A 12,806-nucleotide genomic window follows, 5' to 3' on the forward strand; every position below is an offset into this window, starting at 1 on the left:
TTCAAGCTTTAACTCATTGTTTAAGTTGGAAATTCATTTTAAGGCCCTTATGTGTTAAGTTTAGCCATTTGTCTATAAATTGGTCCACTAGAAAGCAATGGTAAAAATTCCCCATTTGTTCATACCTGCCCTTCCTCTTCCTTAGTGCAATGTTCAGACTGAGAGCACGAGAAGAATGCAAAAATTTGAAGTAACTGTTATAGGAAAAAAAAAAATTATCTATGATCACACATAGGATTGCATGGCACCATAAGGCAAAAGGAGATTCACAGAAGACATTCGTCATTCCTTTACCCGGCAGCAATGTCATTCCTTTACCCGACAGCTAGAACACCCGTATATTTGGAGATTACACTCCCCAACCTTCATAGATCCTCACCTCCCTCAACAGAAGCTTTAGTCTTATTTCCTAACTCTCTTGCAACCCAGCATGTGAGACCTAGGCTCATTCAAAACCTGTGCTTCAGAAACTAAGATACGAAATAAGGATCCCTTCTGGAACGAACAGCAGGAGTTACCCATAGACAGCCAAGTGTAGCATCAGCAAACACACTGCAGTGTGTGATGCATGCAATGTCCGCAGTGAAGTCAGTGATGTGATTCTGAGCCTTGTTCCTAGCTGCCTCTCTTTGGCGCTCCTGAAGACTGTGTTAGATATATCATAACTCAATAAATACTACTGTGGATTAAAACAAAGCTGGCTTCCGCTGCTTGCTAAAAATAAAGGCTAAATTAGAAAAGAAAGTGAAGGTTAAGAGCTAATGGTCTAGGGGAATGAAGAGGTTAAGCAGCAGCTATCTCTTTGCGATTAAACGGGGTCAGAGGAGGAGAGCACTGAAGCTGGCTAATCTCTTTATCAAAGAACTTCTACCAAGTTTAAGAGCCTTTAAAGAGGGAGCTAACTTCACATTAGAGAGCTAACTTCAACTAGGCAGCCTGGTGTACCTACTAGGGAAAAAACTTCAGAGCTAAGAATCTGAATTTAATTCCAGTTCTAACTGTATACAACCATACAAATTCATTTACCTCCTCCACCTACTAAAACTTAGTCCCTTAGACATTTCAAAGGTTCTCTCTAGCACTAAACTTGGCTGAACATTTTATTATTGGAATGGTTTAAATCTTACTGCTGTATGCTTCCTTCTACTGGAAAGTCCCCTTCTGTAATCCTCTTTAACCTTGTAATCACTGTTCAATACTCAATATTTCATCTTTCCTGTTGAGAAAAGAGATATTATGGATATAGCATATCCCCAGCATCTATGCCAATGCTTAAATATCTAAATAAGGAAGAAATTTGTTGCTTATGGTACCTGCTTTCCCCCCAAGATTATTTCACCTGCCCATTAAAAGAAAAAAAAAAAAAAGAAATGTACTTAAAATTGCCATACTCCTAATAACCAAAATCTGGTTAATATTCCAGCACATATTTGTTCTGCTAAAGACAAAAGTCCTTAGAAACCGTTTAATACATTTACATTTTTTCATTTATTATGTCACTGCATGGTGCTTTCCTGGTTGCTTTATAAATAATCAATATTCTTTGCAAACCAAATGACATAAACAGGCATTTCTCCTGGCTGGCCTACCAGCTAGCAGCTACACCTCTACAACTACTATACATCATCTATTCATTCCTTTTCCTTGATTACTAGTTACTTCAGGTTTCAAACATGGCAATCACAGGAAAATTTAAGTGCTAAAAGCTTGAGGACTCCACTAATAGGAAAAGGCCTCTGTTGATATTAACAGACAAGAAGACAGATGGAGGCAGAGCAGCTGAAATTCTCAGTGAGGCAAACAAAAACAAGTTACAGTTGCTACAGATTTGCCCTCTCAATCCAACTGTCTCACTGACACAGTTTTGTTTGAAATGCAAACCACTAGAAAGGAAAAATTAAGTTTTTTTCACACTGTGCATGCAACTGTATGATAAATGAGGAAACAATCAGATAGTAAGAGTTCTGCCTTTCCGAATTAGCATCCTTTAACAAGTTGTGCCACACTGTGCAACTCCAAGAACGTGCCACTCGGTCTGCGTGAGTGGCACCCCGTGAAGTCATGCAGCGCAAGATCCTAAATACTTTGGGTTAAAGAATAAAACTTCAGTTTAGCATCTGTAAAAATAGTTCAGTACTCTCTAACACATGCAAAATTAACTCTTTTTCTCTCTCTCAATATATATATATATATATAATTCTAATAAAATCAAAAATATATATATTATCCCAAACACCCCATTTTCCTACCGACTGTTGATGAATGAACATTTGCTCTACTTTAAAAATCTATGCCCCACTTCAGAGAGCTATGTTTAATATCATCTATTTTGTTGAACATGAAATGACAATCATAGCTTTCCTACACAAAAGATGTTCATTTTTTTAGACTTACAGAGAGGCAGTCTCTTTGCAAAATCAGAAAACAGTAATCTGCAATATTAAATAAGGCTCAGAATTACATTAGGCTCCGTTTTCTGCACTCTAACCCTCCCCACCACCCTAGACCAAAATTAGTAATATTTAAGCATATGAAGAAGCAGAGAGAGAGGTCAAGCTAGTTGAGGATGTCCAAGCTAGTTCAAGCGCAGAGAGCCTGGCCCCAGACTCTAGACTCCTACCACACATCTCCACACAGACACAATCCTTTTGCTCCTGAGAATTAGGAAGTAGATTTAAGCCATAAAACATTATTCTGCCCACAAAGCAGAATTCCCACCATTTTGAAAGTCGATTGTCAGGTAACAGGTAAGCAACTGACTACATGCTACTTAATATTGCTGCAAAGCAGGGGTGCACCTCCTATAGAAGGGCATCCCTTACACGCTCTGCCACCCTACTGTCAGTCTCCAAACTACACCAGTTCCTACAGGTCAAGGCCCAGGTCTAAGGTTTATGGGCTTCCCAGGTGAGGCTAATGGTAAAGAACCTGCCTGCCAATGCAGGAGACATGGGAGACGCAGGTTTAATTCCTACGTTGGTAAGATTCCCTGGAGGAGAGCATGGCAACCCACTCCAGTGTTCTCGCCTGGAGAATCGCTTGGATGGAGAAGCCTGGTGGGCTATGGTCCATGGGGTCACAAAAAGTCAGACACGACTGAAGCGACTGAGCACGTATGCACCAAGGTTTACAGTCCCAAGGCTGAGCACCACAGTGTCTCACATTCCAAATGAACGAACAGATCTAACTTTCAAAAACAGTAGGCTCAAAGCTTTAACGAACCAGACAGTGGCTGTACATGGCTGGAGTATGCAGAAAAAAAAGACTGTTTAAAACTTCAAACCCAATCTTCACACACTATCTCAAACTTCTGCTGAAAAGTTCTGGCCTTGATACCTTCTGTACAGGCTGTGCACTTAAAAGGACCAAATACTAAGCACCAGAGGCAGCAGGCTTAAATTTCTCTTGTCCCTTTAGCAATCATGAGGTTCCAATAGTTATGTTCCTCAACTTTAATAATGATAATTCGCTCAATACCAACTGGCTGACATATTAAAGATTCCATCCTCTACCTCAAGATTTTTGGCAGAATTTGAAACAAAATTGCTCAAGAAACCAAATTAACATGAAGTTAAAGATTTCAATATTTCACAGATTATCAACTTGGTTGTAAGTTAAATAATCTTAAGAGATGTAACTGGAGTATAACTCAGTACATATAATTTTTTTTTATTCTTCTGTGATTTCAGATGGTTATTTTGTCCTGTGCTATTTAGCGAGAGAAGAAAATGACCACAACAACTCAGATTTTAATATAACTGAAATAGGCACAAATTTACACACTAAGGCAGAAGTATTATTTGATAGAGTACCTGTGTACAGTAATATTGGGTCAAATTCACCCACATCATCCAAACAGCCTGAGTCTCTAAAACAATGTGATCATACATTTAAAGAATACGAATGCTGGACTGAGGGCCTGCTGGCAACGTGAGCTAATATATTATGTAGAAATACATCTGAACAAAAAAAATGTTACAAAATCATAAAATAACTGATTTAAACTGTCCAAGTAAACAACGGCTTCTTTGAGAAAAGGAATTTGCTGACTGGGACACAGAGGTAGTGGACACTTTTGAAGGAGTACCCCTTTGTTGAATTTTGTAACATGTGCAAGCACTACTGATCAAAAACAAAAAACAAGAAAATGAAATAAAATCACCTAAAGAAACGGAATGTGCATTTTGAGTAACCCTATTTTCAAAGTAATAATGTCTCATCAAGACAATACTTAATTAAAATTCAGAACAAAGATTAAATTACAGCAAAGCCTATGGGGGGAAAAGATGCTGTAAATCTAACGGTGTAGAAAAATATTCCTTCTATATAAACTGAAAACACACTTCAAAACAGTATGATCTTTTAATTAAGTGTTCTGGTGGGGTGATGGAATGTTCTAAATCTTAACTTAGACGGTGGTTTCACAGCTGTACACATTTGTCAAAACTCAAGCTGTATACTTAAAATGAGTGCATGTAATTGTATGTAAATTAAAAGTTGATTTAAAAGAAAAAAATATAGTATGTGTCATGAGTTTACTGAGGGAAGGAAATGGGTCTTAATTTAGGGAAACAGGGTTCTTTATTCTAAGCCTGAGTGAGTAATTGCTAGGATTTGGGGGCAACAGTGACACAATTTGACCAGACACAAGAGAATCTAAGCAGTGGAGCAAGGCAAGAGAAACGAGAAAAGAGGGGAAAAACCAAGAGCCAAGGTGGGGCACACCATTTGCTGCTGAACTCCTAACTCAATAAAAATCACTAAACATGCAAAATGCTTGTAACTAAAAGACCTTGTCTGGGTTATAGCATGTACAATGCCAGAACCACAGACACAAAATGAAACCTCAAGACCTTAAACTACTAATGAATGGCCAAATTTGGGCAGGACACTGAACTTTCAGAGCCTGAAGAATTGGATAGCTAGATGCATTTAGTTAGGACTCTAAGGTGCAGAAACTGACAACTGGATTAATCCTTAAAACTGACCTGGATGTTCACGTACTATACAGGTTCATTTAATCCTCAGAAATGTGCACAGAAACTGATCAAGTGGCAGAACACAGACCAAAAGGCCACTCTCGAGTCAAGAGCTCTTTTCACACATCACAGTTAAGAGTCCGGAATCCTCAGTATCCAGCAGAGCTTCACACCTCTGCATTCATGTTAGGTGAATAAATATGTCTCTTAATTTGCTCTGGTAGTATATGAAGCAGTGTCCTTAGGGGTGATGCAGGGTCATTAAGGACAGGTGACCTTGTCTCCCTTGGTATCTCTAATCCCCACCCGAAGGCATGCAGTTCTGTCTTTCCTAAGATTTGAGGGCTGACTAAAGAAAGTGGGGGATTTAATGATATGGAACAAAGGCATTTCTCTACAGTATATAATGCCTTCAAAAAAAAAAGACAGTCAAAACAAACACACACACATTTTAAAAACCTGTATAAACTCCTAACTCTGCAGGACTCAAGTCAAGCCAAATATCACCACATCTCAGGGGATTCCTGCTCTTCCCTATCAAGGGCCGGAACCAGAAAGTCAGACAGTTTCTGTCTTTAAAATCTATACACTGAGAAATTTATATCTGTGCCAGATTAAATACCTTTCAACTGAAATAAATTCTATACTTATGATTCTGGAGGTGGGACTTTGCAAACCATATTTTTGCTCTTCCAGGGGCTCGCTGTTAACCTCTGTAGACAGGTGGGCGCTAAAACTGCAAGAAAGGACTTGCCTCTTCCAGGCCTCTAGTCCACCTGAAGTGCCTGTAAGCATCACCCAACATCCCAGCAGCACATTCATCTAATCTGCAGCTTACTCCACACTGAAAACCAGTTTGGTTTTTTTTTATGGAAATATGAAACATTTATTTTAGATATCAGACAAGAACAGAGCTTAGTAATCCAATTTTACTGCAGCATTATAAAAACCATCCCTTCACCACAGTGTAAGATTTAAATGCATGTGCACAAGAGGACATGTGATATAAAACTTAGTAAGATGGCTGTTGCCCTGCCAAGTACTTCCAGTTCCTGCCCAGGTCCTACTGCAATACTGGTGGTCCCAAGAGTTACAGAAGTAAATCATTTAAAATAATAACAACAAAGCAATTAAAAAGACAAATCAAAATGCCTCAGTAACTGTATGTCCAACTCAAACTTTAAACGTTGTATTAGCCTCCCACAACAAATCTTTATTTCCCTCAAACGTGGAACAATAAATCTTCCATATTGATGTATCTTCCTTGCCCAACCAATTCAAAGGAAAAAATCAAAATGATTAGTAAAGAAAAATGTAGGGATTAATACACCTTTTTAATTTTAAATATTTTTAAGGTTTAAAAACTGCTTCAAGTTTTTCATTTCTAGTCGGAAAACATTATCTGAATGAATACTCTAATGGCAAACCGCTGTACAATGTTTTCAGCTGCATTTAGGGCAAAGGGGAAGGGATTATCTTCAAACCACCCCAGCTTTCTTCATGAGAAGGTCAGAGGTACACTGGTTTGTACTGCAACATCCATTAAGTGATCTAAGTTGCTTTTCCTCCAGCAGGGGCTTTACGTCAGGCAGGGGCTTTACGTCAGAAGGGCACTATGCTTGACCTCCAAATTTGGCTGACAATTTACTGATGAGATTCATAACCTTTGGGTTGCTCTGATATTTTGACATATTTGCCGGGTTCTGGGTCACATCCTGGAAGGCCACCATAACTTCTGGATCCTGCATGGCTGCAAGGACCTCTGGATCACTAGAATTTCATTGAGCCTAGGCTTTCCCAGCATTCCAGGCATGCCCCCTCCCATTCCAGGCATTTCTCCAGGAAAATTACCAGGCATTCCCCCAGGAAAGCCACCTGGAAAACAGCCATACTGAGATCCTGATTGTCGTCTGGCTTCTTCCTCCCTCTGGGCTCTCTCATGTTCTTCCCGAGCCTTCTTAACCCTTTCTATTCTTTCTTTGATCTTGGGCTCTTCACGTTTTCGCTCATACTTTCTCCGATGTTCAGCAATTTTCTGGGCCCTTGGTTGAACTTTCTTCAGCATTACACTAGCATCTTCATCATAACCCAGCTTACAGGCAAGGGCAAGATCATAGGCAGCTTCTTCCCAATGGCCCAGAAGTCTGTGTGCTTTCCCCTGCCACTTGTATGGCTGAGCTGAATCAGGATTTATTTCAATTGCTCTGTCAGTCTCAGATGGCAGCATTTGACTTCTGTAATTTGACGAAGACATTGGCTCTCATGGCATACAGAATTGCCAAACGAGGATTTAGCTTGATGGCATCTGTGAACACGTCAACGGCTTTCTGGAGTTCACCATCACTTAGGGCATCAATGGCAGCCACTTTTTTATCATTTGCCTGATCCATCATCTCCTCAGTTACCTTTACATTTTCACATCCCATTTCTTGAGGGGTATCAGTGTCTGGTTCAATCACCTTCATTTTCAATTTCTAGATTACTTTCCTCACTTGATGGCTTGTCTTTCTGTTTTCCTCCACCTTCTTAGTATTGTTTTTCTTCCTTGGTATTTTCTTCTGATTTAGTTTTATGAGCAGCAGGTAGTATTTTACCCCCCATGCTCTCCACCTACTCCCCCAGGACGCGCATTTTCTCGGTGTGCAGAACGCTCCAGTCCTGCTTACACACTTTCACAAAGGCTTGAAGCTCGCTCACTTTGCGCTGGTCCATGGTCACTTCAACATGACCGCGTAAAGCTGCCGTGAGGCAGAACAGACTAGAACCTCCCTGGCCGCTGGCTCCGCCCGCCCAACAATCTCGTGACCCCTGGTCCTTAGCCTGTTCATTCCTACTCCCTCTACCACTGCCCTGCGCACTGGTTAGAAACTTCTAGAAGTGTGGCTGTTCGTGCTGTTCCCTGCCTCTCCATACACATATTCTTATATTAACTCAGAAACGGTGCTCTAGAGGGACCATCCTCCTATCTGGTGCTTTCAAGGAGGCGGGAGCTGTTAGCCTCTGCAGGGAGTCATTTAGAACAGAATATTCTCTTGAGTGTGGCCATTAAATAGAATATGATCCATGATGCCACAAACATGGCCCTCCGGCCGAGAGAACCAGTTTGATTGTCAGAGCATCCCCCTGGAACCCCCATCAGAGGGTTAACTCTCTTCAGAGTTCTGGATCCCAGCTGGGGGTGCTTCTCTCAGTGGCTAACTTTTAATAACCTCAACTTCTTTGTTTTTGATCCCAGACTTAGGAGAATGACAAGGAGTTTATAACTAAAAGGTGTGGTGATGATGATGATTTGGTAGATAAGTCATGTCCAACTCTTGCGACTCCATGGACTATAGCCCACCGGGCTCCTCTGTCCACGGAATTCTCCAGGCAAGAACACTGGATTGGGTTGTCATTTCCTTCTTCAACTAAAAGGTGTATCAGAGCTAAAAACAGAAAATATGCCTTTAATCTGCTCTAGCACAGTGTGTGCTTCCCGTAGCTGCTACATCCACAGTACCTTGAAGTTCTCTTTTCATCCTTTCGTCACCTAAGTAACAACCTGACATGTGTGACAGCTCACAGGTGTTCACAGAACTGCCAGAGGAACGGATAAGCCCAGCCTGCACACTCCACCCCGACCCTCCACACTCAGCAAAAGACACAAAGGACAGCTAAGCAGCAGGAGGGCAGCTGTGCCAGTTAAGGAAATGCCAAGTCTAGAGATGCCCACATCAGCACCTCAGTCCCCAGGCGTCTGGGAGCCCTTCCACTTGATACTGGCAGAAACCACAGTGCCCATATTCAACAAGTAGAAAATAATCAAACTCAGGACTCAAAGGTGATTTATTGGTATCAAAGTGAGTTTCACAGAAGTCAGGACCAACCCCAGACCAACTAAGACCCACCTTTCCTCACCTTTCAAAGCAGAGGACCTCAGCTAGATGCTCTTTAGAAAACAATCTGATAATACACTCAAAGTAACCCACACCCAAGTGTGAACGAAACAAACAGAATTTCACAATCATGGGAGAATTTTGAGACTCCCAACGACTATACAACCAGCTTCTCCCCAGCCAGGTAACCTCCAGTACCCTGATACAAGATTTAGGGTCCAGCAATTCTGTACACAGCTTGGTAATACTTTGAGGTAATAACGATCTCACACATTTGGGCATCAAAAAATCTAAAGAAAAAAGCATGCTGCACACATCAATATTAAGGAAGGTGACTTTCCTGCATGAGGATACAAACATCCCATCTCAATCTTTCTCACTTTCACTATAAATCATTTTCAGCAGATGTGAGAACAATAAGACTCTTGATACTGAGCAAAATGGGCAACATTTCCGTAGTTCACAATCACATTTTTTTTCAAGACACCTGTTTTCCAACAGAAGTTCTATGATTAACTCTACAACATAAATGAGAGAATTAGTAGCATGATAATGTAAAACACCTGCAATTTTATAATTATAACATGAATCTTTGGACTTGGATTGCAACATGTATCTGGGGCTTTAAAAGACACAATCTTTGGGACTTTGCTGGTAGTCCAGCGGTTGAGATTCCAGGCTTCCACCACTGGGGATGTGGGTTGCAATCCTGGTCGGGAAACTAATCCCACATGCCACGTGGAGAGGCCCAAAAATTAAATAAGTAAATAGGTGTAGGGGGGGAGAACATGATCTTTTTATAAAAATGAATTTCAGTGTGTTTATATACTAAAATCAAATATTTTAATTAAAGCATTCTGACTATGCTGCTGCTGCCGCCAAGTCGCTTCAGTCGTGTCTGACTCTGTGCGACCCCATAGACGGCAGCCCACCAGGCTCCTCCATCCATGGGATTCTCCAGGCAAGAGTACTGGAGCAGGGTGCCATTGCCTTCTCCGATTCTGACTATACATGCCAGCTAACGGCAAAATGAAGTAGCTGTTGTGTACCAAGCAGAAAAAATTATCTCAAATATTTGTTTTAATCTGCCATAAACAACAGAGATACCTGTCAACAATCAGTATAAGGAACAGAGTTGATACTCAGCATACTAATACTCTTTTTTCAGCATACTAATACATCCTTTTTTCATACTAATACTAATGTTTAAAATATTAACATACACTGGTCATAATTTACATAAATATATAACCCTAATTGGCCTGATGATCAAAATGAACTAATCAAGTAACACTTTACAGTAAAGGAGTATATGTGTACACTCTTAAAATATTAAAATTGCTATAAAAGAGGGAACATGTGCAAGTTCTATTTTCTTTTTTCATTATATGTGTATGTGCGTGTGTGCGCGTGCGTGCTCAGTCACTCAGTCATGTCCAACTCGCGTGACCCCCTGTGGACTGCAGCCTGTCAAGCTCATCTGTCCATGAGATTTTCCAGGCAAAGATACTGGAGCAGGTTACCATTTCCTACTCCAAGGAATCTTTCTGACCCAGGGATCAAACCCTTGTCTCTGGCGTCTCTCGCATTGGTAGGTGGATTCTTTACTACTTCGCCACCTGGGAAGACAGTAAACCTAAATATCTGCATTTTAAAGTCCTACGTGAGGTGCTTCAGAAGTGAAAGCCTGCTCACTGATGAGGACTCGCTTCTTGGCTATCCGAGTCCCACTGCATACTAATACAGTAAAAACCTGCTGGTGCAATCCCTGCAACAAAGGAGGTGACACTGGACTTCCACACCACCTGTTTATGGCCCGGTTACAACTAATCCACTATATCAACTAAGCAGGAGAAAACCAAAGGCTGGTATATCTGTGTAGGAACCATGAGGGCAGGCATTTTAAAAAGTGTATGTGGGGAACTTTCCCGGTGGTCCGGGGGTTTTAAGTCTCCAAGCTTCCACTGCAGGGGACACAGGTTCAATCCCTGGTCGGAAACAAGCTGCATGGTGTAGCCAAAAAAAGAATGTAAAATAAAACAAAACATAAGCATATAAAAGGCACTCAAAACCCTGACACAAGTAGTGTCAAATACTGTATGTGTCTGATTACAGAGAACAAATTAGAGTATCTTTTCACCAGTTGTAAAAAAGAAAGAAATCTTGCCATTTGTAACAACGTGCATGAACCCAGGGATACAATGCTAAGTGTGATAAGCCAGACACAGAAAGCCATGGTGTCACTTATGTGCAGAATCTCAAAAAAAATTTGTTTAAAGTATAACTCATAATAACAGATTAGAAAGGTGGTTATCAGAGTCTGAAAGGAGGAGGGAAAGAGACAATATGATGAAAGGATATCAACTTTCAGGAGATAAATAAGTTTTGGTGAGCTAATGTACAACATGCTGACTATAGTTAATACACTGTATACTTGAAATTTGTTAATAAGTATTCTGACCACCAGAACAAGAACAAAGGTAAGGACAGATGATAGCTTGTGGTAATCATTTCACAATGTATACATACATCAAAACATCACCTCATACACTTTAAATATTTACAATTTTTATTTGTCAAAAGTTAAAAAAATTTTTTTTCACTACGATGACTCAATTGACAATAGAACATTTGTTTCCTAGAGTGCCTTTACAGGATCCTAGAAAATAAAGCAAATGACTTCAATTTTATGCCTGATTTTCTTTTCATGTAGAAAATAGTATGCTAGTTTCTAAACCACAATATACCTGATGCTAGGAATACAACCAAGATGACTACAGTCAAGATTCTCTAAGAAGAGAGAAAAAAAAATAACCCAAACTCAACCAACACAGAATGCTGGGCACTTCATAAGAAGGATGTTCTCTTGCCAACGTGGCATAACTCAAAGGTTGGAAAATACATCATTTTAACTTGTAAACACCATCAGTATCAGAAGTTGTATGGGAGAGGGGAGACAACGAAGGAAATGCCAATGAACTAAGAAGAAAAGACCAAGTTGTGAAAAAGCCTTACCTGTCAAGTCAAGGAATATGAACTTGAGCCCTAAGCTCACCATGATCACACTGGGTGCTTTTAGAATAATGCGGCAATGTGGAAAATGAGAGTGAGAGAGAGAGCATGCACACATATGTGTCTAAGTGAAGACAGATGACTTCTCTGATTAATGCAAAAAAAAAAAGTACACGAACAGGTAAGAGTCCACATACAAAGATAACTGGAAGGTTGAGAAACAGGAATAGGTTAGGAGAAGCAGAGGAATTTCTGAGGTTCAATCCACTGGCTTAGTAACAAACTGAATGTCTAAGGGGACAGGGAGAGAAGTAAATGGCAGGCAACTCAGTTAATGTTAACGTAATTAACAAAGAAAAGAAACACTGGATGTACTGATGCAAGGGAGGGGAGACAGCAAAATGAATGTATTTCACTGTAAAATAAAAGTTGATTTTAAAACGTCTTCAAGACATCTAAGTAGACTTGGTACATCTAAGTAGACTTGGTAGGCAATTGGAGAGACCTGAAACCCAGGACAAAGGCCTTCTTATTAATTATACTGGAAAGTTATATAAAATTTCAGAATACTGCCACTACTCAGCAGTTGTGCCTTTTTTTTTTTTGAGAATTGCTTAAGGGCCAATTTAAAAGTCAAAAAGGAAAATCAGTTCCAAGATTAAATGATCATAGCTTCTTCTCAATGAAAAATTTTTAAAAAGGAATCAGATACAATGGAGGCCCAGAGAAACTGACTTGGCCAAGGTCACATAGTTTCTTAATCCTTGAGACAAAAATAAAAGTCACTGCTGGTTCCTACTCATTATTTACAAGAACTGGCTCAAATTTCTCAGTATCCAGCAATAAAATCCACTTTTTTTTTTTTTTTTTGGCTCCGCTGCTAGGCTTACAGCATCTTAATTCCCTGACCAAGGGCTGAATCCAGGCCCAGCAGTGAAAG

The 12,806-nt window shown here is 40.2% G+C and overlaps 1 protein-coding gene and 1 pseudogene across 3 annotated transcripts in view; both read right to left on the minus strand.

Annotated features, from left to right (window-relative positions):
* Positions 1 to 12,806, minus strand: part of UBE2N (ubiquitin conjugating enzyme E2 N) — a 43,196-nt gene that overhangs the window by 15,135 nt on the left and 15,255 nt on the right. Inside the window, exon 2 of one of the 3 annotated variants that reach the window (XM_081592146.1) lies at positions 126 to 194. The exons of the other annotated variants lie outside the window; for them this stretch is intronic. Coding sequence (XP_081448272.1) covers positions 126 to 194 — 69 coding nt within the window. The remainder of the gene's footprint in view (positions 1 to 125; positions 195 to 12,806) is intronic. 3 annotated transcript variants of the gene reach the window in all.
* Positions 6,593 to 7,691, minus strand: LOC145546148 (hsc70-interacting protein pseudogene; annotated as a pseudogene).

This window comes from Giraffa tippelskirchi, chromosome 4 (assembly GCF_054371585.1).
Source record: "Giraffa tippelskirchi isolate mGirTip1 chromosome 4, T2T-mGirTip1v1.2.pri, whole genome shotgun sequence".
NCBI lineage: Eukaryota > Metazoa > Chordata > Mammalia > Artiodactyla > Giraffidae > Giraffa > Giraffa tippelskirchi.